Source organism: Watersipora subatra, chromosome 10, assembly GCF_963576615.1.
Source record: "Watersipora subatra chromosome 10, tzWatSuba1.1, whole genome shotgun sequence".
Taxonomy (NCBI): domain Eukaryota; kingdom Metazoa; phylum Bryozoa; class Gymnolaemata; order Cheilostomatida; family Watersiporidae; genus Watersipora; species Watersipora subatra.
In genome coordinates this window covers 32,253,368-32,280,504 of record NC_088717.1, presented here as the reverse complement: position 1 = coordinate 32,280,504, position 27,137 = coordinate 32,253,368, and the positions used below count along the sequence as shown (strand labels likewise).

Below are 27,137 nucleotides of genomic sequence, written 5' to 3'. Positions count from 1 at the left end.
TAGAGTTAATAAACAAGTTCATGACAGCTGATAGAGTTAATAAACAAGTTCCTGTCTGCTAATAGAGTTAATAAACAAGTTCATGTCAGCTAATAGAGTTAATAAACAAGTTCATGTCAGCTGATAGAGTTAATAAACAAGTTCATGTCAGCTAATAGAGTTAATAAATAAGTTCATGTCAGCTGATAGAGTTAATAAACAAGTTCATGTCAGCTAATAGAGTTAATCAACAAGTTCATGTCAGCTAATAGAGTTAATAAACAAGTTCCTGTCAGCTAATAGAGTTAATAAATAAGTTCATGTCAGCTGATAGAGTTGATAAACAAGTTCATGTCAGCTGATAGAGTTAATAAACAAGTTCATGTCAGCTGACAGAGTTAATAAACAAGTTCATGTCAGCTGATAGAGTTAATAAACAAGTTCATGTCAGCTGATAGAGTTAATAAACAAGTTCATGTCTGCTAATAGAGTTGATAAACAAGTTCTTGTCAGCTAATAGAGTTAATAAACAAGTTCATGTCAGCTGATAGAGTTAATAAACAAGTTCCTGTCTGCTAATAGAGTTAATAAACAAGTTCATGTCAGCTAATAGAGTTAATAAATAAGTTCATGTCAGCTGATAGAGTTAATAAACAAGCTCATGCCAGCTAATAGAGTTAATAAACAAGTTCATGTCTGCTAATAGAGTTGATAAACAAGCTCATGCCAGCTGATAGAGTTAATAAACAAGTTCATGACAGCTGATAGAGTTAATAAACAAGTTCCTGTCTGCTAATAGAGTTAATAAACAAGTTCATGTCAGCTAATAGAGTTAATAAACAAGTTCATGTCAGCTGATAGAGTTAATAAACAAGTTCATGTCAGCTAATAGAGTTAATAAACAAGTTCATGTCAGCTAATAGAGTTAATAAACAAGTTCCTGTCAGCTAATAGAGTTAATAAATAAGTTCATGTCAGCTGATAGAGTTGATAAACAAGTTCATGTCAGCTGATAGAGTTAATAAACAAGTTCATGTCAGCTGACAGAGTTAATAAACAAGTTCATGTCAGCTGATAGAGTTAATAAACAAGTTCATGTCAGCTGATAGAGTTGATAAACAAGTTCTTGTCAGCTAATAGAGTTGATAAACAAGTTCATGTCAGCTAATAGAGTTAATAAACAAGTTCATGTCAGCTAATAGAGTTAATAAACAAGTTCATGTCAGCTAATAGAGTTGATAAACAAGTTCCTGTCAGCAAATAGAGTTAATAAATAAGTTCATGTCAGCTAATAGAGTTAATAAACAAGTTCATGTCAGCTAATAGAGTTAATAAACAAGTTCATGTCTACTAATAGAATTAATAAACAAGTTCATGTCAGCTGATAGAGTTAATAAATAAGTTCATGTCAGCTAATAGAGTTAATAAACAAGTTCATGTCAGCTAATAGAGTTGATAAACAAGTTCATGTCAGCTGATAGAGTTAATAAATAAGTTCATGTCAGCTAATAGAGTTAATAAACAAGTTCATGTCAGCTAATAGAGTTAATAAACAAGTTCATGTCAGCTAATAGAGTTGATAAACAAGTTCATGTCAGCTAATAGAGTTAATCAACAAGTTCATGACAGCTAATAGAGTTAATCAACAAGTTCATGTCAGCTGATAGAGTTAATAAACAAGTTCATGTCAGCTGATAGAGTTGATAAACAAGTTCATGTCAGCTAATAGAGTTGATAAACAAGTTCCTGTCAGCAAATAGAGTTAATAAATAAGTTCATGTCAGCTAATAGAGTTAATAAACAAGTTCATGTCAGCTAATAGAGTTAATAAACAAGTTCATGTCTGCTAATAGAGTTGATAAACAAGTTCTTGTCAGCTAATAGAGTTGATAAACAAGTTCATGTCAGCTAATAGAGTTAATCAACAAGTTCCTGTCAGCAAATAGAGTTAATAAATAAGTTCATGTCAGCTGATAGAGTTAATAAACAAGTTCATGTCAGCTGATAGAGTTAATAAACAAGTTCATGTCAGCTAATAGAGTTAATAAACAAGTTCATGTCTACTAATAGAATTAATAAACAAGTTCATGTCAGCTGATAGAGTTAATAAACAAGTTCATGTCAGCTAATAGAGTTAATCAACAAGTTCATGACAGCTAATAGAGTTAATAAATAAGTTCATGTCAGCTAATAGAGTTAATAAACAAGTTCATGTCAGCTAATAGAGTTGATAAACAAGTTCATGTCAGCTGATAGAGTTAATAAATGAGTTCATGTCAGCTAATAGAGTTGATAAACAAGTTCATGTCAGCTAATAGAGTTAATAAACAAGTTCATGTCAGCTAATAGAGTTAATAAACAAGTTCATGTCAGCTAATAGAGTTAATAAACAAGTTCATGTCAGCTAATAGAGTTAATAAACAAGTTCTTGTCAGCTAATAGAGTTAATCAACAAGTTCCTGTCAGCAAATAGAGTTAATAAATAAGTTCATGTCAGCTGATAGAGTTAATAAACAAGTTCATGTCAGCTGATAGAGTTAATAAACAAGTTCATGTCAGCTAATAGAGTTAATAAACAAGTTCATGTCTACTAATAGAATTAATAAACAAGTTCATGTCAGCTGATAGAGTTAATAAACAAGTTCATGTCAGCTAATAGAGTTAATCAACAAGTTCATGACAGCTAATAGAGTTAATAAATAAGTTCATGTCAGCTAATAGAGTTAATAAACAAGTTCATGTCAGCTAATAGAATTAATAAACAAGTTCTTGTCAGCTAATAGAGTTAATCAACAAGTTCCTGTCAGCAAATAGAGTTAATAAATAAGTTCATGTCAGCTGATAGAGTTAATAAACAAGTTCATGTCAGCTGATAGAGTTAATAAACAAGTTCATGTCAGCTGATAGAGTTAATAAACAAGTTCATGTCAGCTAATAGAGTTAATAAACAAGTTCATGTCAGCTAATAGAGTTAATAAACAAGTTCATGTCAGCTGATAGAGTTAATAAACAAGTTCATGTCTGCTAATAGAGTTAATAAACAAGTTCATGTCTGCTAATAGAGTTAATAAACAAGTTCATGTCTACTAATAGAGTTAATAAACAAGTTCATGTCTGCTAATAGAGTTGATAAACAAGTTCATGTCAGCTAATAGAGTTAATAAACAAGTTCATGTCTGCTAATAGAGTTGATAAACAAGTTCTTGTCAGCTAATAGAGTTAATCAACAAGTTCCTGTCAGCTAATAGAGTTAATAAACAAGTTCATGTCTACTAATAGAGTTAATAAACAAGTTCATGTCTGCTAATAGAGTTGATAAACAAGTTCATGTCTGCTAATAGAGTTAATAAATAAGTTCATGTCAGCTGATAGAGTTAATAAACAAGTTCATGTCTGCTAATAGAGTTGATAAACAAGCTCATGCCAGCTAATAGAGTTAATAAACAAGTTCATGTCAGCTAATAGAGTTAATAAACAAGTTCTTGTCAGCCAATAGAGTTAATAAACAAGTTCCTGTCAGCAAATAGAGTTAATAAATAAGTTCATGTCAGCTAATAGAGTTAATAAACAAGTTCATGTCTGCTAATAGAATTAATAAACAAGTTCATGTCTGCTAATAGAGTTGATAAACAAGTTCATGTCAGCTGATAGAGTTAATAAACAAGTTCATGTCAGCTAATAGAGTTGATAAACAAGTTCATGTCAGCTGATAGAGTTAATAAACAAGTTCCTGTCAGCTAATAGAGTTAATAAACAAGTTCATGTCAGCTGATAGAGTTAATAAACAAGTTCATGTCAGCTGATAGAGTTAATAAACAAGTTCATGTCAGCTGATAGAGTTGATAAACAAGTTCTTGTCAGCTAATAGAGTTAATCAACAAGTTCCTGTCAGCAAATAGAGTTAATAAATAAGTTCATGTCAGCTGATAGAGTTAATAAACAAGTTCATGTCAGCTGATAGAGTTAATAAACAAGTTCATGTCTGCTGATAGAGTTAATAAACAAGTTCATGTCAGCTGATAGAGTTAATCAACAAGTTCATGTCAGCTGATAGAGTTGATAAACAAGTTCATGTCAGCTGATAGAGTTAATAAACAAGTTCATGTCAGCTGATAGAGTTAATCAACAAGTTCATGTCAGCTGATAGAGTTAATAAACAAGTTCATGTCAGCTGATTGAGCTAATAAGCAAGTTCATGTCTGCAAATAGAATTAATAAACAAGTTCATGTCAGCTAATAGAAATAATAAACAAGTTCATGTCAGCTGATAGAGTTAATAAACAAGTTCATGTCAGCTAATAGAGTTAATAAACAAGTTCATGTCAGCTAATAGAGTTAATAAATAAGTTCATGTCAGCTAATAGAGTTAATAAACAAGTTCCTGTCAGCTAATAGAGTTAATAAATAAGTTCATGCCAGCTGATAGAGTTAAAAAACAAGTTGATGTCAGCTAATAGAGTTAATAAACAAGTTCATGTCAGCTAATAGAGTTAATCAACAAGTTCCTGTCAGCAAATAGAGTTAATAAATAAGTTCATGTCAGCTGATAGAGTTAATCAACAAGTTCCTGTCAGCTAATAGAGTTAATAAACAAGTTCATGTCAGCTAATAGAGTTAATAAACAAGTTCATGTCAGCTGATAGAGTTAATAAATAAGTTCATGTCAGCTAATAGAGATAATAAACAAGTTCCTGTCAGCTAATAGAGTTAATAAATAAGTTCATGTCAGCTGATAGAGTTAGTCAACAAGTTCCTGTCAGCTAATAGAGTTAATAAACAAGTTCCTGTCAGCTAATAGAGTTAATAAACAAGTTCATGTCAGCTAATAGAGTTGATAAACAAGTTCCTGTCAGCAAATAGAGTTAATAAATAAGTTCATGTCAGCTAATAGAGTTAATAAACAAGTTCATGTCAGCTGATAGAGTTAATAAACAAGTTCATGTCAGCTAATAGAGTTGATAAACAAGTTCCTGTCAGCAAATAGAGTTAATAAATAAGTTCATGTCAGCTAATAGAGTTAATAAACAAGTTCATGTCAGCTGATAGAGTTAATAAACAAGTTCATGTCTGCTAATAGAGTTGATAAACAAGTTCTTGTCAGCTAATAGAGTTGATAAACAAGTTCATGTCAGCTAATAGAGTTAATCAACAAGTTCCTGTCAGCAAATAGAGTTAATAAATAAGTTCATGTCAGCTGATAGAGTTAATAAACAAGTTCATGTCAGCTGATAGAGTTAATAAACAAGTTCATGTCAGCTAATAGAGTTAATAAACAAGTTCATGTCAGCTGATAGAGTTAATAAACAAGTTCATGTCTGCTAATAGAGTTGATAAACAAGTTCTTGTCAGCTAATAGAGTTAATAAACAAGTTCATGTCAGCTGATAGAGTTAATAAACAAGTTCCTGTCTGCTAATAGAGTTAATAAACAAGTTCATGTCAGCTAATAGAGTTAATAAATAAGTTCATGTCAGCTGATAGAGTTAATAAACAAGCTCATGCCAGCTAATAGAGTTAATAAACAAGTTCATGTCTGCTAATAGAGTTGATAAACAAGCTCATGCCAGCTGATAGAGTTAATAAACAAGTTCATGACAGCTGATAGAGTTAATAAACAAGTTCCTGTCTGCTAATAGAGTTAATAAACAAGTTCATGTCAGCTAATAGAGTTAATAAACAAGTTCATGTCAGCTGATAGAGTTAATAAACAAGTTCATGTCAGCTAATAGAGTTAATAAATAAGTTCATGTCAGCTGATAGAGTTAATAAACAAGTTCATGTCAGCTAATAGAGTTAATCAACAAGTTCATGTCAGCTAATAGAGTTAATAAACAAGTTCCTGTCAGCTAATAGAGTTAATAAATAAGTTCATGTCAGCTGATAGAGTTGATAAACAAGTTCATGTCAGCTGATAGAGTTAATAAACAAGTTCATGTCAGCTGACAGAGTTAATAAACAAGTTCATGTCAGCTGATAGAGTTAATAAACAAGTTCATGTCAGCTGATAGAGTTAATAAACAAGTTCATGTCTGCTAATAGAGTTGATAAACAAGTTCTTGTCAGCTAATAGAGTTGATAAACAAGTTCATGTCAGCTAATAGAGTTAATAAACAAGTTCATGTCAGCTGATAGAGTTAATAAACAAGTTCATGTCAGCTAATAGAGTTAATAAACAAGTTCATGTCAGCTGATAGAGTTAATCAACAAGTTCATGTCAGCTAATAGAGTTAATAAACAAGTTCCTGTCAGCTAATAGAGTTAATAAATAAGTTCATGTCAGCTAATAGAGTTAATAAACAAGTTCATGTCAGCTGATAGAGTTAATAAACAAGTTCATGTCAGCTAATAGAGTTAATCAACAAGTTCATGTCAGCTAATAGAGTTAATAAACAAGTTCCTGTCAGCTAATAGAGTTAATAAATAAGTTCATGTCAGCTGATAGAGTTGATAAACAAGTTCATGTCAGCTAATAGAGTTAATAAACAAGTTCATGTCAGCTGATAGAGTTAATAAACAAGTTCATGTCAGCTAATAGAGTTAATAAACAAGTTCATGTCAGCTGATAGAGTTAATCAACAAGTTCATGTCAGCTAATAGAGTTAATAAACAAGTTCCTGTCAGCTAATAGAGTTAATAAATAAGTTCATGCCAGCTGATAGAGTTAATCAACAAGTTCATGTCAGCTAATAGAGTTGATAAACAAGTTCATGTCTGCTGATAGAGTTGATAAACAAGTTCATGTCAGCTAATAGAGTTGATAAACAAGTTCATGTCAGCTAATAGAGTTGATAAACAAGTTCATGTCAGCTGATAGAGTTAATCAACAAGTTCATGTCAGCTGATAGAGTTAAAAACAAGTTGATGTCAGCTAATAGAGTTGATAAACAAGTTCATGCCAGCTGATAGAGTTAATAAACAAGTTCTTGTCAGCTAATAGAGTTAATCAACAAGTTCTTGTCAGCTAATAGAGTTAATAAACAAGTTCATGTCAGCTGATAGAGTTAATAAACAAGTTCCTGTCTGCTAATAGAGTTAATAAACAAGTTCATGTCAGCTAATAGAGTTAATAAATAAGTTCATGTCAGCTGATAGAGTTAATAAACAAGCTCATGCCAGCTAATAGAGTTAATAAACAAGTTCATGTCAGCTAATAAAGTTGATAAACAAGTTCATGTCAGCTGATAGAGTTAATAAACAAGTTCATGTCTGCTAATAGAGTTGATAAACAAGTTCTTGTCAGCTAATAGAGTTGATAAACAAGTTCATGTCAGCTAATAGAGTTAATAAACAAGTTCATGTCAGCTGATAGAGTTAATAAACAAGTTCATGTCAGCTAATAGAGTTAATCAACAAGTTCATGTCAGCTAATAGAGTTAATAAACAAGTTCCTGTCAGCTAATAGAGTTAATAAATAAGTTCATGCCAGCTGATAGAGTTAATCAACAAGTTCATGTCAGCTAATAGAGTTGATAAACAAGTTCATGCCAGCTGATAGAGTTAATCAACAAGTTCATGTCAGCTAATAGAGTTGATAAACAAGTTCATGCCAGCTGATAGAGTTAATAAATAAGTTCATGTCAGCTGATAGAGTTAATAAACAAGTTCATGTCAGCTAATAGAGTTAATAAACAAGTTGATGTCAGCTGATAGAGTTAATAAACAAGTTCATGTCTGCTAATAGAGTTGATAAACAAGTTCTTGTCAGCTAATAGAGTTGATAAACAAGTTCATGTCAGCTGATAGAGTTAATAAACAAGTTCATGTCAGCTAATAGAGTTAATCAACAAGTTCCTGTCAGCAAATAGAGTTAATAAATAAGTTCATGTCAGCTGATAGAGTTAATAAACAAGTTCATGTCAGCTGATAGAGTTAATAAACAAGTTCATGTCTGCTGATAGAGTTGATAAACAAGTTCATGTCAGCTAATAGAGTTGATAAACAAGTTCATGTCAGCTAATAGAGTTGATAAACAAGTTCATGTCAGCTGATAGAGTTAATCAACAAGTTCATGTCAGCTGATAGAGTTAAAAACAAGTTGATGTCAGCTGATAGAGTTGATAAACAAGTTCTTGTCAGCTAATAGAGTTGATAAACAAGTTCATGTCAGCTAATAGAGTTGATAAACAAGTTCATGTCAGCTGATAGAGTTAATCAACAAGTTCATGTCAGCTGATAGAGTTAAAAACAAGTTGATGTCAGCTGATAGAGTTGATAAACAAGTTCTTGTCAGCTAATAGAGTTAATAAACAAGTTCATGTCAGCTGATAGAGTTAATAAACAAGTTCATGTCAGCTAATAGAGTTAATAAACAAGTTCCTGTCAGCTAATAGAGTTAATAAACAAGTTCATGTCTGCTAATAGAGTTGATAAACAAGTTCATGTCTGCTAATAGAGTTGATAAACAAGTTCATGTCAGCTGATAGAGTTAATAAACAAGTTCATGTCAGCTAATAGAGTTAATAAACAAGTTCATGTCTGCTAATAGAGTTGATAAACAAGTTCATGTCAGCTGATAGAGTTAATAAACAAGTTCATGTCAGCTAATAGAGTTAATAAACAAGTTCATGTCTGCTGATAGAGTTAATAAACAAGTTCATGTCTGCAAATAGAGTTAATAAACAAGTTCATGTCAGCTGATAGAGTTAATAAACAAGTTCATGTCAGCTAATAGAGTTAATAAACAAGTTCATGTCAGCTAATAGAGTTAATAAACAAGTTCATGTCAGCTGATAGAGTTAATAAACAAGTTCATGTCAGCTAATAGAGTTAATAAACAAGTTCATGTCTGCTAATAGAGTTAATAAACAAGTTCATGTCAGCTGATAGAGTTAATAAACAAGTTCATGTCAGCTGATAGAGTTAATAAACAAGTTCATGTCAGCTAATAGAGTTAATAAACAAGTTCATGTCAGCTGATAGAGTTAATAAACAAGTTCATGTCTGCTAATAGAATTAATAAACAAGTTCATGTCTGCTAATAGAGTTAATAAACAAGTTCATGTCTGCTAATAGAATTAATAAACAAGTTCATGTCTGCTAATAGAGTTAATAAACAAGTTCATGTCAGCTAATAGAGTTGATAAACAAGTTCATGTCAGCTGATAGAGTTAATAAACAAGTTCATGTCAGCTAATAGAGTTAATAAACAAGTTCATGTCAGCTGATAGAGTTAATAAACAAGTTCATGTCAGCTAATAGAGTTAATAAACAAGTTCATGTCAGCTGATAGAGTTAATAAACAAGTTCATGTCAGCTAATAGAGTTAATAAACAAGTTCATGTCTGCTAATAGAATTAATAAACAAGTTCATGTCTGCTAATAGAGTTGATAAACAAGTTCTTGTCAGCTGATAGAGTTGATAAACAAGTTCTTGTCAGCTAATAGAGTTAATAAACAAGTTCATGTCAGCTGATAGAGTTAATAAACAAGTTCATGTCAGCTAATAGAGTTAATAAACAAGTTCCTGTCAGCTAATAGAGTTAATAAACAAGTTCATGTCTGCTAATAGAGTTGATAAACAAGTTCATGTCTGCTAATAGTGTTGATAAACAAGTTCATGTCAGCTGATAGAGTTAATAAACAAGTTCATGTCAGCTAATAGAGTTAATAAACAAGTTCATGTCTGCTAATAGAGTTGATAAACAAGTTCATGTCAGCTGATAGAGTTAATAAACAAGTTCATGTCAGCTAATAGAGTTAATAAACAAGTTCATGTCTGCTGATAGAGTTAATAAACAAGTTCATGTCTGCAAATAGAGTTAATAAACAAGTTCATGTCAGCTGATAGAGTTAATAAACAAGTTCATGTCAGCTAATAGAGTTAATAAACAAGTTCATGTCAGCTAATAGAGTTAATAAACAAGTTCATGTCAGCTGATAGAGTTAATAAACAAGTTCATGTCAGCTAATAGAGTTAATAAACAAATTCATGTCTGCTAATAGAGTTAATAAACAAGTTCATGTCAGCTGATAGAGTTAATAAACAAGTTCATGTCAGCTGATAGAGTTAATAAACAAGTTCATGTCAGCTAATAGAGTTAATAAACAAGTTCATGTCTGCTAATAGAATTAATAAACAAGTTCATGTCTGCTAATAGAGTTAATAAACAAGTTCATGTCAGCTAATAGAGTTGATAAACAAGTTCATGTCAGCTGATAGAGTTAATAAACAAGTTCATGTCAGCTAATAGAGTTAATAAACAAGTTCATGTCAGCTGATAGAGTTAATAAACAAGTTCATGTCAGCTAATAGAGTTAATAAACAAGTTCATGTCAGCTGATAGAGTTAATAAACAAGTTCATGTCAGCTAATAGAGTTAATAAACAAGTTCATGTCTGCTAATAGAATTAATAAACAAGTTCATGTCTGCTAATAGAGTTAATAAACAAGTTCATGTCAGCTAATAGAGTTGATAAACAAGTTCATGTCAGCTGATAGAGTTAATAAACAAGTTCATGTCAGCTAATAGAGTTAATAAACAAGTTCATGTCAGCTGATAGAGTTAATAAACAAGTTCATGTCAGCTAATAGAGTTAATAAACAAGTTCATGTCAGCTGATAGAGTTAATAATCAAGTTCATGTCAGCTAATAGAGTTAATAAACAAGTTCATGTCTGCTAATAGAATTAATAAACAAGTTCATGTCAGCTAATAGAGTTGATAAACAAGTTCTTGTCAGCTAATAGAGTTAATCAACAAGTTCCTGTCAGCAAATAGAGTTAATAAATAAGTTCATGTCAGCTGATAGAGTTAATAAACAAGTTCATGTCAGCTGATAGAGTTAATAAACAAGTTCATGTCTGCTGATAGAGTTGATAAACAAGTTCATGTCAGCTAATAGAGTTGATAAACAAGTTCATGTCAGCTAATTGAGTTAATAAATAAGTTCATGTCAGCTGATAGAGTTAATCAACAAGTTCATGTCAGCTGATAGAGTTGATAAACAAGTTCATGTCAGCTGATAGAGTTAATAAACAAGTTCATGTCAGCTGATAGAGTTAATCAACAAGTTCATGTCAGCTGATAGAGTTAATAAACAAGTTCATGTCAGCTGATAGAGTTAATAAACAAGTTCATGGCAGCTAATAGAGTTAATAAACAAGTTGATGTCTGCTAATAGAGTTAATAAACAAGTTCATGTCAGCTAATAGAGTTAATAAACAAGTTCATGTCAGCTGATAGAGTTAATAAACAAGTTCATGTCAGCTGATAGAGTTAATAAACAAGTTCATGTCTGCAAATAGAATTAATAAACAAGTTCATGTCAGCTAATAGAGCTAATAAACAAGTTCATGTCTGCAAATAGAATTAATAAACAAGTTCATGTCTGCAAATAGAATTAATAAACAAGTTCATGTCAGCTAATAGAGTTAATAAACAAGTTCATGTCAGCTGATAGAGTTAATAAACAAGTTCATGTCAGCTAATAGAGTTAATAAACAAGTTCATGTCAGCTAATAGAGTTAATAAACAAGTTCATGTCAGCTAATAGAGTTAATAAACAAGTTCCTGTCAGCTAATAGAGTTAATAAATAAGTTCATGCCAGCTGATAGAGTTAATAAACAAGTTGATGTCAGCTAATAGAGTTAATAAACAAGTTCATGTCAGCTAATAGAGTTAATCAACAAGTTCCTGTCAGCAAATAGAGTTAATAAATAAGTTCATGTCAGCTGATAGAGTTAATCAACAAGTTCCTGTCAGCTAATAGAGTTAATAAACAAGTTCATGTCAGCTAATAGAGTTAATAAATAAGTTCATGTCAGCTAATAGAGTTAATAAACAAGTTCCTGTCAGCTAATAGAGTTAATAAATAAGTTCATGTCAGCTGATAGAGTTAATCAACAAGTTCCTGTCAGCTAATAGAGTTAATAAACAAGTTCCTGTCAGCTAATAGAGTTAATAAACAAGTTCATGTCAGCTATTAGAGTTGATAAACAAGTTCCTGTCAGCAAATAGAGTTAATAAATAAGTTCATGTCAGCTAATAGAGTTAATAAACAAGTTCATGTCAGCTGATAGAGTTAATAAACAAGTTCATGTCAGCTAATAGAATTGATAAACAAGTTCCTGTCAGCAAATAGAGTTAATAAATAAGTTCATGTCAGCTAATAGAGTTAATAAACAAGTTCATGTCAGCTAATAGAGTTAATAAACAAGTTCATGTCAGCTGATAGAGTTAATAAACAAGTTCCTGTCAGCTAATAGAGTTGATAAACAAGTTCATGTCTGCTAATAGAGTTGATAAACAAGTTCTTGTCAGCTAATAGAGTTGATAAACAAGTTCATGTCAGCTAATAGAGTTAATAAACAAGTTCATGTCAGCTAATAGAGTTAATCAACAAGTTCCTGTCAGCAAATAGAGTTAATAAACAAGTTCATGTCAGCTGATAGAGTTAATAAACAAGTTCATGTCAGCTAATAGAGTTAATAAACAAGTTCATGTCAGCTGATAGAGTTAATAAGCAAGTTCATGTCAACTGATAGAGTTAATAAACAAGTTCATGTCAGCTAATAGAGTTAATAAACAAGTTCATGTCAGCTAATAGAGTTAATAAACAAGTTCATGTCAGCTGATAGAGTTAATAAGCAAGTTCATGTCAACTGATAGAGTTAATAAACAAGTTCATGTCAGCTAATAGAGTTGATAAACAAGTTCATGTCAGCTAATAGAGTTGATAAACAAGTTCCTGTCAGCGAATAGAGTTAATAAACAAGTTCATGTCTACTAATAGAGTTAATCAACAAGTTCATGACAGCTAATAGAGTTAATAAACAAGTTCATGTCAGCTAATAGAGTTAATAAACAAGTTCATGTCAGCTAATAGAGTTGATAAACAAGTTCCTGTCAGCAAATAGAGTTAATAAATAAGTTCATGTCAGCTAATAGAGTTAATAAACAAGTTCATGTCAGCTAATAGAGTTAATAAACAAGTTCATGTCTACTAATAGAGTTAATAAACAAGTTCATGTCAGCAAATAGAGTTGATAAACAAGTTCCTGTCAGCGAATAGAGTTAATAAATAAGTTCATGTCAGCTAATAGAGTTAATAAACAAGTTCATGTCAGCTAATAGAGTTAATAAACAAGTTCATGTCTACTAATAGAGTTAATCAACAAGTTCATGACAGCTAATAGAGTTAATAAGCAAGTTCATGTCAGCTAATAGAGTTAATAAACAAGTTCATGTCAGCTAATAGAGTTAATAAACAAGTTCATGTCAGCTAATAGAGTTAATAAGCAAGTTCATGTCAGCTAATAGAGTTAATAAGCAAGTTCATGTCAGCTAATAGAGTTAATAAGCAAGTTCTTGTCAGCTAATAGAGTTAATAAGCAAGTTCATGTCAGCTAATAGAGTTAATAAACAAGTTCATGTCAGCTAATAGAGTTAATAAACAAGTTCATGTCAGCTAATAGAGTTGATAAACAAGTTCCTGTCAGCAAATAGAGTTAATAAATAAGTTCATGTCAGCTAATAGAGTTAATAAACAAGTTCATGTCAGCTAATAGAGTTAATAAACAAGTTCATGTCTGCTGATAGAGTTGATAAACAAGTTCTTGTCAGCTAATAGAGTTAATAAACAAGTTCATGTCTGCTAATAGAGTTAATAAATAAGTTCATGTCAGCTGATAGAGTTAATAAACAAGTTCATGTCAGCTGATAGAGTTAATAAACAAGTTCATGTCAGCTAATAGAGTTAATAAACAAGTTCATGTCTACTAATAGAATTAATAAACAAGTTCATGTCAGCTGATAGAGTTAATAAACAAGTTCATGTCAGCTAATAGAGTTAATCAACAAGTTCATGACAGCTAATAGAGTCAATAAACAAGTTCATGTCTGCTGATAGAGTTGATAAACAAGTTCTTGTCAGCTAATAGAGTTAATAAACAAGTTCATGTCTGCTAATAGAGTTAATAAATAAGTTCATGTCAGCTGATAGAGTTAATAAACAAGTTCATGTCAGCTGATAGAGTTAATAAACAAGTTCATGTCAGCTAATAGAGTTAATAAACAAGTTCATGTCTACTAATAGAATTAATAAACAAGTTCATGTCAGCTGATAGAGTTAATAAACAAGTTCATGTCAGCTAATAGAGTTGATAAACAAGTTCATGTCAGCTAATAGAGTTGATAAACAAGTTCATGTCTGCTGATAGAGTTAATAAACAAGTTCATGTCAGCTAATAGAGTTAATAAACAAGTTCATGTCAGCTAATAGAGTTGATAAACAAGTTCTTGTCAGCTAATAGAGTTAATCAACAAGTTCCTGTCAGCTAATAGAGTTAATAAACAAGTTCATGTCTACTAATAGAGTTAATAAACAAGTTCATGTCTGCTAATAGAGTTGATAAACAAGTTCATGTCTGCTAATAGAGTTAATAAATAAGTTCATGTCAGCTGATAGAGTTAATAAACAAGTTCATGTCTGCTAATAGAGTTGATAAACAAGCTCATGCCAGCTAATAGAGTTAATAAACAAGTTCATGTCAGCTAATAGAGTTAATAAACAAGTTCTTGTCAGCTAATAGAGTTAATAAACAAGTTCCTGTCAGCAAATAGAGTTAATAAATAAGTTCATGTCAGCTAATAGAGTTAATAAACAAGTTCATGTCTGCTAATAGAATTAATAAACAAGTTCATGTCTGCTAATAGAGTTGATAAACAAGTTCATGTCAGCTGATAGAGTTAATAAACAAGTTCATGTCAGCTAATAGAGTTGATAAACAAGTTCATGTCAGCTGATAGAGTTAATAAACAAGTTCCTGTCAGCTAATAGAGTTAATAAACAAGTTCATGTCAGCTGATAGAGTTAATAAACAAGTTCATGTCAGCTGATAGAGTTAATAAACAAGTTCATGTCAGCTGATAGAGTTGATAAACAAGTTCTTGTCAGCTAATAGAGTTAATCAACAAGTTCCTGTCAGCAAATAGAGTTAATAAATAAGTTCATGTCAGCTGATAGAGTTAATAAACAAGTTCATGTCAGCTGATAGAGTTAATAAACAAGTTCATGGCAGCTAATAGAGTTAATAAACAAGTTGATGTCTGCTAATAGAGTTAATAAACAAGTTCATGTCAGCTAATAGAGTTAATAAACAAGTTCATGTCAGCTGATAGAGTTAATAAACAAGTTCATGTCAGCTGATAGAGTTAATCAACAAGTTCCTGTCAGCAAATAGAGTTAATAAATAAGTTCATGTCAGCTAATAGAGTTAATAAATAAGTTCATGTCAGCTAATAGAGTTAATAAACAAGTTCCTGTCAGCTAATAGAGTTAATAAATAAGTTCATGTCAGCTAATAGAGTTAATAAACAAGTTCATGTCAGCTAATAGAGTTAATAAATAAGTTCATGTCAGCTAATAGAGTTAATAAACAAGTTCCTGTCAGCTAATAGAGTTAATAAATAAGTTCATGTCAGCTGATAGAGTTAATCAACAAGTTCCTGTCAGCTAATAGAGTTAATAAACAAGTTCCTGTCAGCTAATAGAGTTAATAAACAAGTTCATGTCAGCTAATAGAGTTGATAAACAAGTTCCTGTCAGCAAATAGAGTTAATAAATAAGTTCATGTCAGCTAATAGAGTTAATAAACAAGTTCATGTCAGCTGATAGAGTTAATAAACAAGTTCATGTCAGCTAATAGAGTTGATAAACAAGTTCCTGTCAGCAAATAGAGTTAATAAATAAGTTCATGTCAGCTAATAGAGTTAATAAACAAGTTCATGTCAGCTAATAGAGTTAATAAACAAGTTGATGTCAGCTGATAGAGTTAATAAACAAGTTCATGTCTGCTAATAGAGTTGATAAACAAGTTCTTGTCAGCTAATAGAGTTGATAAACAAGTTCATGTCAGCTGATAGAGTTAATAAACAAGTTCATGTCAGCTAATAGAGTTAATCAACAAGTTCCTGTCAGCAAATAGAGTTAATAAATAAGTTCATGTCAGCTGATAGAGTTAATAAACAAGTTCATGTCAGCTGATAGAGTTAATAAACAAGTTCATGTCTGCTGATAGAGTTGATAAACAAGTTCATGTCAGCTAATAGAGTTGATAAACAAGTTCATGTCAGCTAATAGAGTTGATAAACAAGTTCATGTCAGCTGATAGAGTTAATCAACAAGTTCATGTCAGCTGATAGAGTTAAAAACAAGTTGATGTCAGCTGATAGAGTTGATAAACAAGTTCTTGTCAGCTAATAGAGTTGATAAACAAGTTCATGTCAGCTAATAGAGTTGATAAACAAGTTCATGTCAGCTGATAGAGTTAATCAACAAGTTCATGTCAGCTGATAGAGTTAAAAACAAGTTGATGTCAGCTGATAGAGTTGATAAACAAGTTCTTGTCAGCTAATAGAGTTAATAAACAAGTTCATGTCAGCTGATAGAGTTAATAAACAAGTTCATGTCAGCTAATAGAGTTAATAAACAAGTTCCTGTCAGCTAATAGAGTTAATAAACAAGTTCATGTCTGCTAATAGAGTTGATAAACAAGTTCATGTCTGCTAATAGAGTTGATAAACAAGTTCATGTCAGCTGATAGAGTTAATAAACAAGTTCATGTCAGCTAATAGAGTTAATAAACAAGTTCATGTCTGCTAATAGAGTTGATAAACAAGTTCATGTCAGCTGATAGAGTTAATAAACAAGTTCATGTCAGCTAATAGAGTTAATAAACAAGTTCATGTCTGCTGATAGAGTTAATAAACAAGTTCATGTCTGCAAATAGAGTTAATAAACAAGTTCATGTCAGCTGATAGAGTTAATAAACAAGTTCATGTCAGCTAATAGAGTTAATAAACAAGTTCATGTCAGCTAATAGAGTTAATAAACAAGTTCATGTCAGCTGATAGAGTTAATAAACAAGTTCATGTCAGCTAATAGAGTTAATAAACAAGTTCATGTCTGCTAATAGAGTTAATAAACAAGTTCATGTCAGCTGATAGAGTTAATAAACAAGTTCATGTCAGCTGATAGAGTTAATAAACAAGTTCATGTCAGCTAATAGAGTTAATAAACAAGTTCATGTCAGCTGATAGAGTTAATAAACAAGTTCATGTCTGCTAATAGAATTAATAAACAAGTTCATGTCTGCTAATAGAGTTAATAAACAAGTTCATGTCTGCTAATAGAATTAATAAACAAGTTCATGTCTGCTAATAGAGTTAATAAACAAGTTCATGTCAGCTAATAGAGTTGATAAACAAGTTCATGTCAGCTGATAGAGTTAATAAACAAGTTCATGTCAGCTAATAGAGTTAATAAACAAGTTCATGTCAGCTGATAGAGTTAATAAACAAGTTCATGTCAGCTAATAGAGTTAATAAACAAGTTCATGTCAGCTGATAGAGTTAATAAACAAGTTCATGTCAGCTAATAGAGTTAATAAACAAGTTCATGTCTGCTAATAGAATTAATAAACAAGTTCATGTCTGCTAATAGAGTTGATAAACAAGTTCTTGTCAGCTGATAGAGTTGATAAACAAGTTCTTGTCAGCTAATAGAGTTAATAAACAAGTTCATGTCAGCTGATAGAGTTAATAAACAAGTTCATGTCAGCTAATAGAGTTAATAAACAAGTTCCTGTCAGCTAATAGAGTTAATAAACAAGTTCATGTCTGCTAATAGAGTTGATAAACAAGTTCATGTCTGCTAATAGTGTTGATAAACAAGTTCATGTCAGCTGATAGAGTTAATAAACAAGTTCATGTCAGCTAATAGAGTTAATAAACAAGTTCATGTCTGCTAATAGAGTTGATAAACAAGTTCATGTCAGCTGATAGAGTTAATAAACAAGTTCATGTCAGCTAATAGAGTTAATAAACAAGTTCATGTCTGCTGATAGAGTTAATAAACAAGTTCATGTCTGCAAATAGAGTTAATAAACAAGTTCATGTCAGCTGATAGAGTTAATAAACAAGTTCATGTCAGCTAATAGAGTTAATAAACAAGTTCATGTCAGCTAATAGAGTTAATAAACAAGTTCATGTCAGCTGATAGAGTTAATAAACAAGTTCATGTCAGCTAATAGAGTTAATAAACAAATTCATGTCTGCTAATAGAGTTAATAAACAAGTTCATGTCAGCTGATAGAGTTAATAAACAAGTTCATGTCAGCTGATAGAGTTAATAAACAAGTTCATGTCAGCTAATAGAGTTAATAAACAAGTTCATGTCTGCTAATAGAATTAATAAACAAGTTCATGTCTGCTAATAGAGTTAATAAACAAGTTCATGTCAGCTAATAGAGTTGATAAACAAGTTCATGTCAGCTGATAGAGTTAATAAACAAGTTCATGTCAGCTAATAGAGTTAATAAACAAGTTCATGTCAGCTGATAGAGTTAATAAACAAGTTCATGTCAGCTAATAGAGTTAATAAACAAGTTCATGTCAGCTGATAGAGTTAATAAACAAGTTCATGTCAGCTAATAGAGTTAATAAACAAGTTCATGTCTGCTAATAGAATTAATAAACAAGTTCATGTCTGCTAATAGAGTTAATAAACAAGTTCATGTCAGCTAATAGAGTTGATAAACAAGTTCATGTCAGCTGATAGAGTTAATAAACAAGTTCATGTCAGCTAATAGAGTTAATAAACAAGTTCATGTCAGCTGATAGAGTTAATAAACAAGTTCATGTCAGCTAATAGAGTTAATAAACAAGTTCATGTCAGCTGATAGAGTTAATAATCAAGTTCATGTCAGCTAATAGAGTTAATAAACAAGTTCATGTCTGCTAATAGAATTAATAAACAAGTTCATGTCAGCTAATAGAGTTGATAAACAAGTTCTTGTCAGCTAATAGAGTTAATCAACAAGTTCCTGTCAGCAAATAGAGTTAATAAATAAGTTCATGTCAGCTGATAGAGTTAATAAACAAGTTCATGTCAGCTGATAGAGTTAATAAACAAGTTCATGTCTGCTGATAGAGTTGATAAACAAGTTCATGTCAGCTAATAGAGTTGATAAACAAGTTCATGTCAGCTAATTGAGTTAATAAATAAGTTCATGTCAGCTGATAGAGTTAATCAACAAGTTCATGTCAGCTGATAGAGTTGATAAACAAGTTCATGTCAGCTGATAGAGTTAATAAACAAGTTCATGTCAGCTGATAGAGTTAATCAACAAGTTCATGTCAGCTGATAGAGTTAATAAACAAGTTCATGTCAGCTGATAGAGTTAATAAACAAGTTCATGGCAGCTAATAGAGTTAATAAACAAGTTGATGTCTGCTAATAGAGTTAATAAACAAGTTCATGTCAGCTAATAGAGTTAATAAACAAGTTCATGTCAGCTGATAGAGTTAATAAACAAGTTCATGTCAGCTGATAGAGTTAATAAACAAGTTCATGTCTGCAAATAGAATTAATAAACAAGTTCATGTCAGCTAATAGAGCTAATAAACAAGTTCATGTCTGCAAATAGAATTAATAAACAAGTTCATGTCTGCAAATAGAATTAATAAACAAGTTCATGGCAGCTAATAGAGTTAATAAACAAGTTGATGTCTGCTAATAGAGTTAATAAACAAGTTCATGTCAGCTGATAGAATTAATAAACAAGTTCATGTCAGCTAATAGAGTTAATAAACAAGTTCATGTCAGCTGATAGAGTTAATAAACAAGTTCATGTCAGCTAATAGAGTTAATAAACAAGTTCATGTCAGCTAATAGAGTTAATAAACAAGTTCATGTCAGCTAATAGAGTTAATAAACAAGTTCCTGTCAGCTAATAGAGTTAATAAATAAGTTCATGCCAGCTGATAGAGTTAATAAACAAGTTGATGTCAGCTAATAGAGTTAATAAACAAGTTCATGTCAGCTAATAGAGTTAATCAACAAGTTCCTGTCAGCAAATAGAGTTAATAAATAAGTTCATGTCAGCTGATAGAGTTAATCAACAAGTTCCTGTCAGCTAATAGAGTTAATAAACAAGTTCATGTCAGCTAATAGAGTTAATAAATAAGTTCATGTCAGCTAATAGAGTTAATAAACAAGTTCCTGTCAGCTAATAGAGTTAATAAATAAGTTCATGTCAGCTGATAGAGTTAATCAACAAGTTCCTGTCAGCTAATAGAGTTAATAAACAAGTTCCTGTCAGCTAATAGAGTTAATAAACAAGTTCATGTCAGCTATTAGAGTTGATAAACAAGTTCCTGTCAGCAAATAGAGTTAATAAATAAGTTCATGTCAGCTAATAGAGTTAATAAACAAGTTCATGTCAGCTGATAGAGTTAATAAACAAGTTCATGTCAGCTAATAGAATTGATAAACAAGTTCCTGTCAGCAAATAGAGTTAATAAATAAGTTCATGTCAGCTAATAGAGTTAATAAACAAGTTCATGTCAGCTAATAGAGTTAATAAACAAGTTCATGTCAGCTGATAGAGTTAATAAACAAGTTCCTGTCAGCTAATAGAGTTGATAAACAAGTTCATGTCTGCTAATAGAGTTGATAAACAAGTTCTTGTCAGCTAATAGAGTTGATAAACAAGTTCATGTCAGCTAATAGAGTTAATAAACAAGTTCATGTCAGCTAATAGAGTTAATCAACAAGTTCCTGTCAGCAAATAGAGTTAATAAACAAGTTCATGTCAGCTGATAGAGTTAATAAACAAGTTCATGTCAGCTAATAGAGTTAATAAACAAGTTCATGTCAGCTGATAGAGTTAATAAGCAAGTTCATGTCAACTGATAGAGTTAATAAACAAGTTCATGTCAGCTAATAGAGTTAATAAACAAGTTCATGTCAGCTAATAGAGTTAATAAACAAGTTCATGTCAGCTGATAGAGTTAATAAGCAAGTTCATGTCAACTGATAGAGTTAATAAACAAGTTCATGTCAGCTAATAGAGTTGATAAACAAGTTCATGTCAGCTAATAGAGTTGATAAACAAGTTCCTGTCAGCGAATAGAGTTAATAAACAAGTTCATGTCTACTAATAGAGTTAATCAACAAGTTCATGACAGCTAATAGAGTTAATAAACAAGTTCATGTCAGCTAATAGAGTTAATAAACAAGTTCATGTCAGCTAATAGAGTTGATAAACAAGTTCCTGTCAGCAAATAGAGTTAATAAATAAGTTCATGTCAGCTAATAGAGTTAATAAACAAGTTCATGTCAGCTAATAGAGTTAATAAACAAGTTCATGTCAGCTAATAGAGTTAATAAACAAGTTCATGTCTACTAATAGAGTTAATAAACAAGTTCATGTCAGCAAATAGAGTTGATAAACAAGTTCCTGTCAGCGAATAGAGTTAATAAATAAGTTCATGTCAGCTAATAGAGTTAATAAACAAGTTCATGTCAGCTAATAGAGTTAATAAACAAGTTCATGTCTACTAATAGAGTTAATCAACAAGTTCATGACAGCTAATAGAGTTAATAAGCAAGTTCATGTCAGCTAATAGAGTTAATAAACAAGTTCATGTCAGCTAATAGAGTTAATAAACAAGTTCATGTCAGCTAATAGAGTTAATAAGCAAGTTCATGTCAGCTAATAGAGTTAATAAGCAAGTTCATGTCAGCTAATAGAGTTAATAAGCAAGTTCTTGTCAGCTAATAGAGTTAATAAGCAAGTTCATGTCAGCTAATAGAGTTAATAAACAAGTTCATGTCAGCTAATAGAGTTAATAAACAAGTTCATGTCAGCTAATAGAGTTGATAAACAAGTTCCTGTCAGCAAATAGAGTTAATAAATAAGTTCATGTCAGCTAATAGAGTTAATAAACAAGTTCATGTCAGCTAATAGAGTTAATAAACAAGTTCATGTCTGCTGATAGAGTTGATAAACAAGTTCTTGTCAGCTAATAGAGTTAATAAACAAGTTCATGTCTGCTAATAGAGTTAATAAATAAGTTCATGTCAGCTGATAGAGTTAATAAACAAGTTCATGTCAGCTGATAGAGTTAATAAACAAGTTCATGTCAGCTAATAGAGTTAATAAACAAGTTCATGTCTACTAATAGAATTAATAAACAAGTTCATGTCAGCTGATAGAGTTAATAAACAAGTTCATGTCAGCTAATAGAGTTAATCAACAAGTTCATGACAGCTAATAGAGTCAATAAACAAGTTCATGTCTGCTGATAGAGTTGATAAACAAGTTCTTGTCAGCTAATAGAGTTAATAAACAAGTTCATGTCTGCTAATAGAGTTAATAAATAAGTTCATGTCAGCTGGTAGAGTTAATAAACAAGTTCATGTCAGCTGATAGAGTTAATAAACAAGTTCATGTCAGCTAATAGAGTTAATAAACAAGTTCATGTCTACTAATAGAATTAATAAACAAGTTCATGTCAGCTGATAGAGTTAATAAACAAGTTCATGTCAGCTAATAGAGTTGATAAACAAGTTCATGTCAGCTAATAGAGTTGATAAACAAGTTCATGTCTGCTGATAGAGTTAATAAACAAGTTCATGTCAGCTAATAGAGTTAATAAACAAGTTCATGTCAGCTAATAGAGTTGATAAACAAGTTCTTGTCAGCTAATAGAGTTAATCAACAAGTTCCTGTCAGCTAATAGAGTTAATAAACAAGTTCATGTCTACTAATAGAGTTAATAAACAAGTTCATGTCTGCTAATAGAGTTGATAAACAAGTTCATGTCTGCTAATAGAGTTAATAAATAAGTTCATGTCAGCTGATAGAGTTAATAAACAAGTTCATGTCTGCTAATAGAGTTGATAAACAAGCTCATGCCAGCTAATAGAGTTAATAAACAAGTTCATGTCAGCTAATAGAGTTAATAAACAAGTTCTTGTCAGCTAATAGAGTTAATAAACAAGTTCCTGTCAGCAAATAGAGTTAATAAATAAGTTCATGTCAGCTAATAGAGTTAATAAACAAGTTCATGTCTGCTAATAGAATTAATAAACAAGTTCATGTCTGCTAATAGAGTTGATAAACAAGTTCATGTCAGCTGATAGAGTTAATAAACAAGTTCATGTCAGCTAATAGAGTTGATAAACAAGTTCATGTCAGCTGATAGAGTTAATAAACAAGTTCCTGTCAGCTAATAGAGTTAATAAACAAGTTCATGTCAGCTGATAGAGTTAATAAACAAGTTCCTGTCAGCTAATAGAGTTGATAAACAAGTTCATGTCTGCTAATAGAGTTGATAAACAAGTTCTTGTCAGCTAATAGAGTTGATAAACAAGTTCATGTCAGCTAATAGAGTTAATAAACAAGTTCATGTCAGCTAATAGAGTTAATCAACAAGTTCCTGTCAGCAAATAGAGTTAATAAACAAGTTCATGTCAGCTGATAGAGTTAATAAACAAGTTCATGTCAGCTAATAGAGTTAATAAACAAGTTCATGTCAGCTGATAGAGTTAATAAGCAAGTTCATGTCAGCTGATAGAGTTAATAAACAAGTTCATGTCAGCTAATAGAGTTAATAAACAAGTTCTCGTCAGCTAATAGAGTTAATAAACAAGTTCATGTCAGCTAATAGAGTTAATAAACAAGTTCATGTCAGCTAATAGAGTTAATAAACAAGTTCATGTCAGCTAATAGAGTTAATAAACAAGTTCATGTCAGCTAATAGAGTTAATAAACAAGTTCATGTCTACTAATAGAGTTAATCAACAAGTTCATGACAGCTAATAGAGTTAATAAACAAGTTCATGTCAGCTAATAGAGTTAATAAACAAGTTCATGTCAGCTAATAGAGTTGATAAACAAGTTCCTGTCAGCGAATAGAGTTAATAAATAAGTTCATGTCAGCTAATAGAGTTGATAAACAAGTTCCTGTCAGCGAATAGAGTTAATAAACAAGTTCATGTCTGCTAATAGAGTTGATAAACAAGTTCATGTCAGCTGATAGAGTTAATAAACAAGTTCATGTCAGCTGATAGAGTTAATAAACAAGTTCATGTCAGCTGATAGAGTTAATAAACAAGTTCATGTCAGCTAATAGAGTTGATAAACAAGTTCATGTCAGCTAATAGAGTTAATCAACAAGTTCATGTCAGCTAATAGAGTTGATAAACAAGTTCCTGTCAGCAAATAGAGTTAATAAATAAGTTCATGTCAGCTAATAGAGTTAATAAACAAGTTCATGTCAGCTAATAGAGTTAATAAACAAGTTCATGTCAGCTAATAGAGTTAATAAACAAGTTCATGTCTACTAATAGAGTTAATCAACAAGTTCATGACAGCTAATAGAGTTAATAAACAAGTTCATGTCAGCTAATAGAGTTAATAAACAAGTTCATGTCAGCTAATAGAGTTGATAAACAAGTTCCTGTCAGCGAATAGAGTTAATAAATAAGTTCATGTCAGCTAATAGAGTTGATAAACAAGTTCCTGTCAGCGAATAGAGTTAATAAACAAGTTCATGTCTGCTAATAGAGTTGATAAACAAGTTCATGTCAGCTGATAGAGTTAATAAACAAGTTCATGTCAGCTGATAGAGTTAATAAACAAGTTCATGTCAGCTGATAGAGTTAATAAACAAGTTCATGTCAGCTAATAGAGTTGATAAACAAGTTCATGTCAGCTAATAGAGTTTATAAACAAGTTCATGTCAGCTGATAGAGTTAATAAACAAGTTCATGTCAGCTGATAGAGTTAATAAACAAGCTCATGTCAGCTGACAGAGTTAATAAAAAAGCTCAGTAGAGTGATATGACTTACAAGTGAGCCATTTGCACTGAGGGAATCGAATGGATCTCCAACTACCCTGTTCTGAGCACAGGCGACAGCCTTTTCGACGAACTCGTCATAAATGTCAGTGTGAACAAATACCCTGGATCCTGCACAGCAGTTCTGCCCACTATTTATCATAATAGAGTTGTGGCATGAGATGGCAGCACTCTCCACTACAATTGTAATCCTGACAGCTATACACAACCATCATGAGCTATTCATCCTGTTATCTAGCAAACAGTCTGCCAAATACCGAAAGTCTGAATTTAGTATTCAGCAAAAGCAAACTATCATTTTAACGTAGAAACATTCTCATGTCATGCCTTTTTCAAGTCTCAAAACATGGGGAGAGACAAAAGTCACAGAATAACTTATCAAGCTACGAATCAACTTACAGTTAGCATCTGGGAAAACCACCAAAGGACTTTTGCCTCCAAGCTCCAAAGTTAATTTTTTCAGTGTACCTTCAGCAGCCATTGTCATGACTTTTTTCCCTGTCTATAACATATAACAAAGTTAGATAATAATTAGTCAATTACTATCTATGGGCAAATAATAGGTCCACCATAATTAAGTATGTTCCATGGGGCAGGCAGCTGGTGTTCTTGTTGAAGCTCAACTGTTTCGGACTGCTTTATTTTCATTAAATCATTCGGCACATTCAGGCCATACTAGTAGGACAGGTCGTACTAGTAGGACAGGTCGTACTAGTAGGACAGGTCGTACTAGTAGGACAGATCGTACTAGTAAAGAGATGTAGCACTCATGCAGATAGCAATTCTCAGAAAGGTGTAGCTACTCCCTGTATGTATTAATTCAAGCAAGTTGCTATTTTATTCTGAGGAATAACCATGACAACAACTCAATCAGTTTAGTATTTAGTCTATTTAGTCCCAAGTGACTCCTTATTTCATTCATAAACAGGTCAACTTTACTCACAGCTGTTGATCCAGTAAAGGCCACCTTCCTAACAAGAGGATGGGTGGCTAGCGCTGCCCCCGTGGTAGGCCCATAGCCATTCACTACATTCAGCACACCCGCAGGAAGGCCAGCCTGCAACGGTATCTATAGTCATGCATCTGAGCTCGTTAAAAGCCTCTCTTTAGCACTTTCTGTGGTTTTCGAAAGGCAAGTGTACGACTTAACAGAACTTGAGTAACGATAGAAAGTTGTGTAATGGTAAGCTGTGTCACTGGTCATTTCATACAAACAGTTATAGAACAAACTATTTTAGTTTATTCTAGTTTCCTTGTGAAATCATACTGTATGAAATTCTGGTGTACCAGTCATAGTGCATGTCCATGGTAAGTGAGTGTTGTTGTAGTTACAGCTAAACAGCCAACTATCCATTAATATGTCTGGTGATCAGGAGGTTGCGAGATCAAATCCTCCGTGATATGGCTTTGTCATTGCTAGATACCAATCAGCTATAGCTGGACAGACCGAATCACAGAAACACACATAAACACTGAGATTTATATATATACTAGCTGTGCTACCCGGCGTTGTCCGGGTAACAAAAAAGTTTTCGCACAAAAAATTGATCTGTATTTAACATATAACAACATTTCCCATTCTAACTTTCAAACTACATACCATGAAAGAGTGTTTTGTGTAGTTGAAATAATTTAAGAGAAAATAAAAACAGCGGTAAAGGTTTTCAAACTTTGTAAAACAACTTTTAAACTTCACACCGTAAGGAAAATGTTTTGTGCAGGCCAAATAAACTAAAGAACATAAAACGAGTATAAAAAGGTTTAGATGTAAATGTGAAATACTTAGCAAGTAATGGCTAAATTAAGTCTGTTTTGCTACGATAACAATAAAAGGTGGTTCGGTAATGATGCAATTAATATTAATATTATATAATTAATACAAACTGAGAAAACAAATAAAAATCCTGAAGATGTTGAATTAGTAATAATAATTCTTGTATATATATATATATATATATACACAGTATATATATATATACTGTATATATATACTGTATATACTGTATATATATACACTGTGTATATATATATACAGTATATATATACAGTATATATATATACAGCATATATATATACAGCATATATATATATATATATATATATATATATATATATACTCATATTGTGGAACTTAAGGGGCTTCATATATATGGTACACAAACCCAGCTATATATATATATATATATATATATATATATATATATATATATATATATATATATATATATAGGTAATGGCCTGGTGATCGGAAGGTTCTGAGATCAAATCCTCTGATACTGATATCTTATGATACATATATACAGTCAAACATGGATAACTCGTCCACGGATAGCTCGAACACATGGTTAATTCGAACATTTCCTTTGGTCCGTTCCCACGTAATGATAAATTGCTATAGATAACTCGAACTCAACACTGTTAATTCGAACTGTTTTTTTGCCCAACAGCTACCGAAACGGTTGTTTTCGCTTTAGAAAATCACTTTATTCAAAGCCATAGAGGTAAACTTCA

General features: G+C 31.4%; 1 protein-coding gene across 1 annotated transcript in view; it reads right to left on the bottom strand.

Annotated features, from left to right (window-relative positions):
• The window catches only part of LOC137406573 (retinal dehydrogenase 2-like), a 105,651-nt gene that overhangs the window by 59,873 nt on the left and 18,641 nt on the right, over positions 1 to 27,137 (bottom strand). The window contains exons 7-9 of the mRNA XM_068093172.1: positions 25,570 to 25,683; positions 25,026 to 25,128; positions 24,619 to 24,803 (exon numbers count right to left, since the gene is read on the bottom strand). Coding sequence (XP_067949273.1) covers positions 24,619 to 24,803; positions 25,026 to 25,128; positions 25,570 to 25,683 — 402 coding nt within the window. The remainder of the gene's footprint in view (positions 1 to 24,618; positions 24,804 to 25,025; positions 25,129 to 25,569; positions 25,684 to 27,137) is intronic.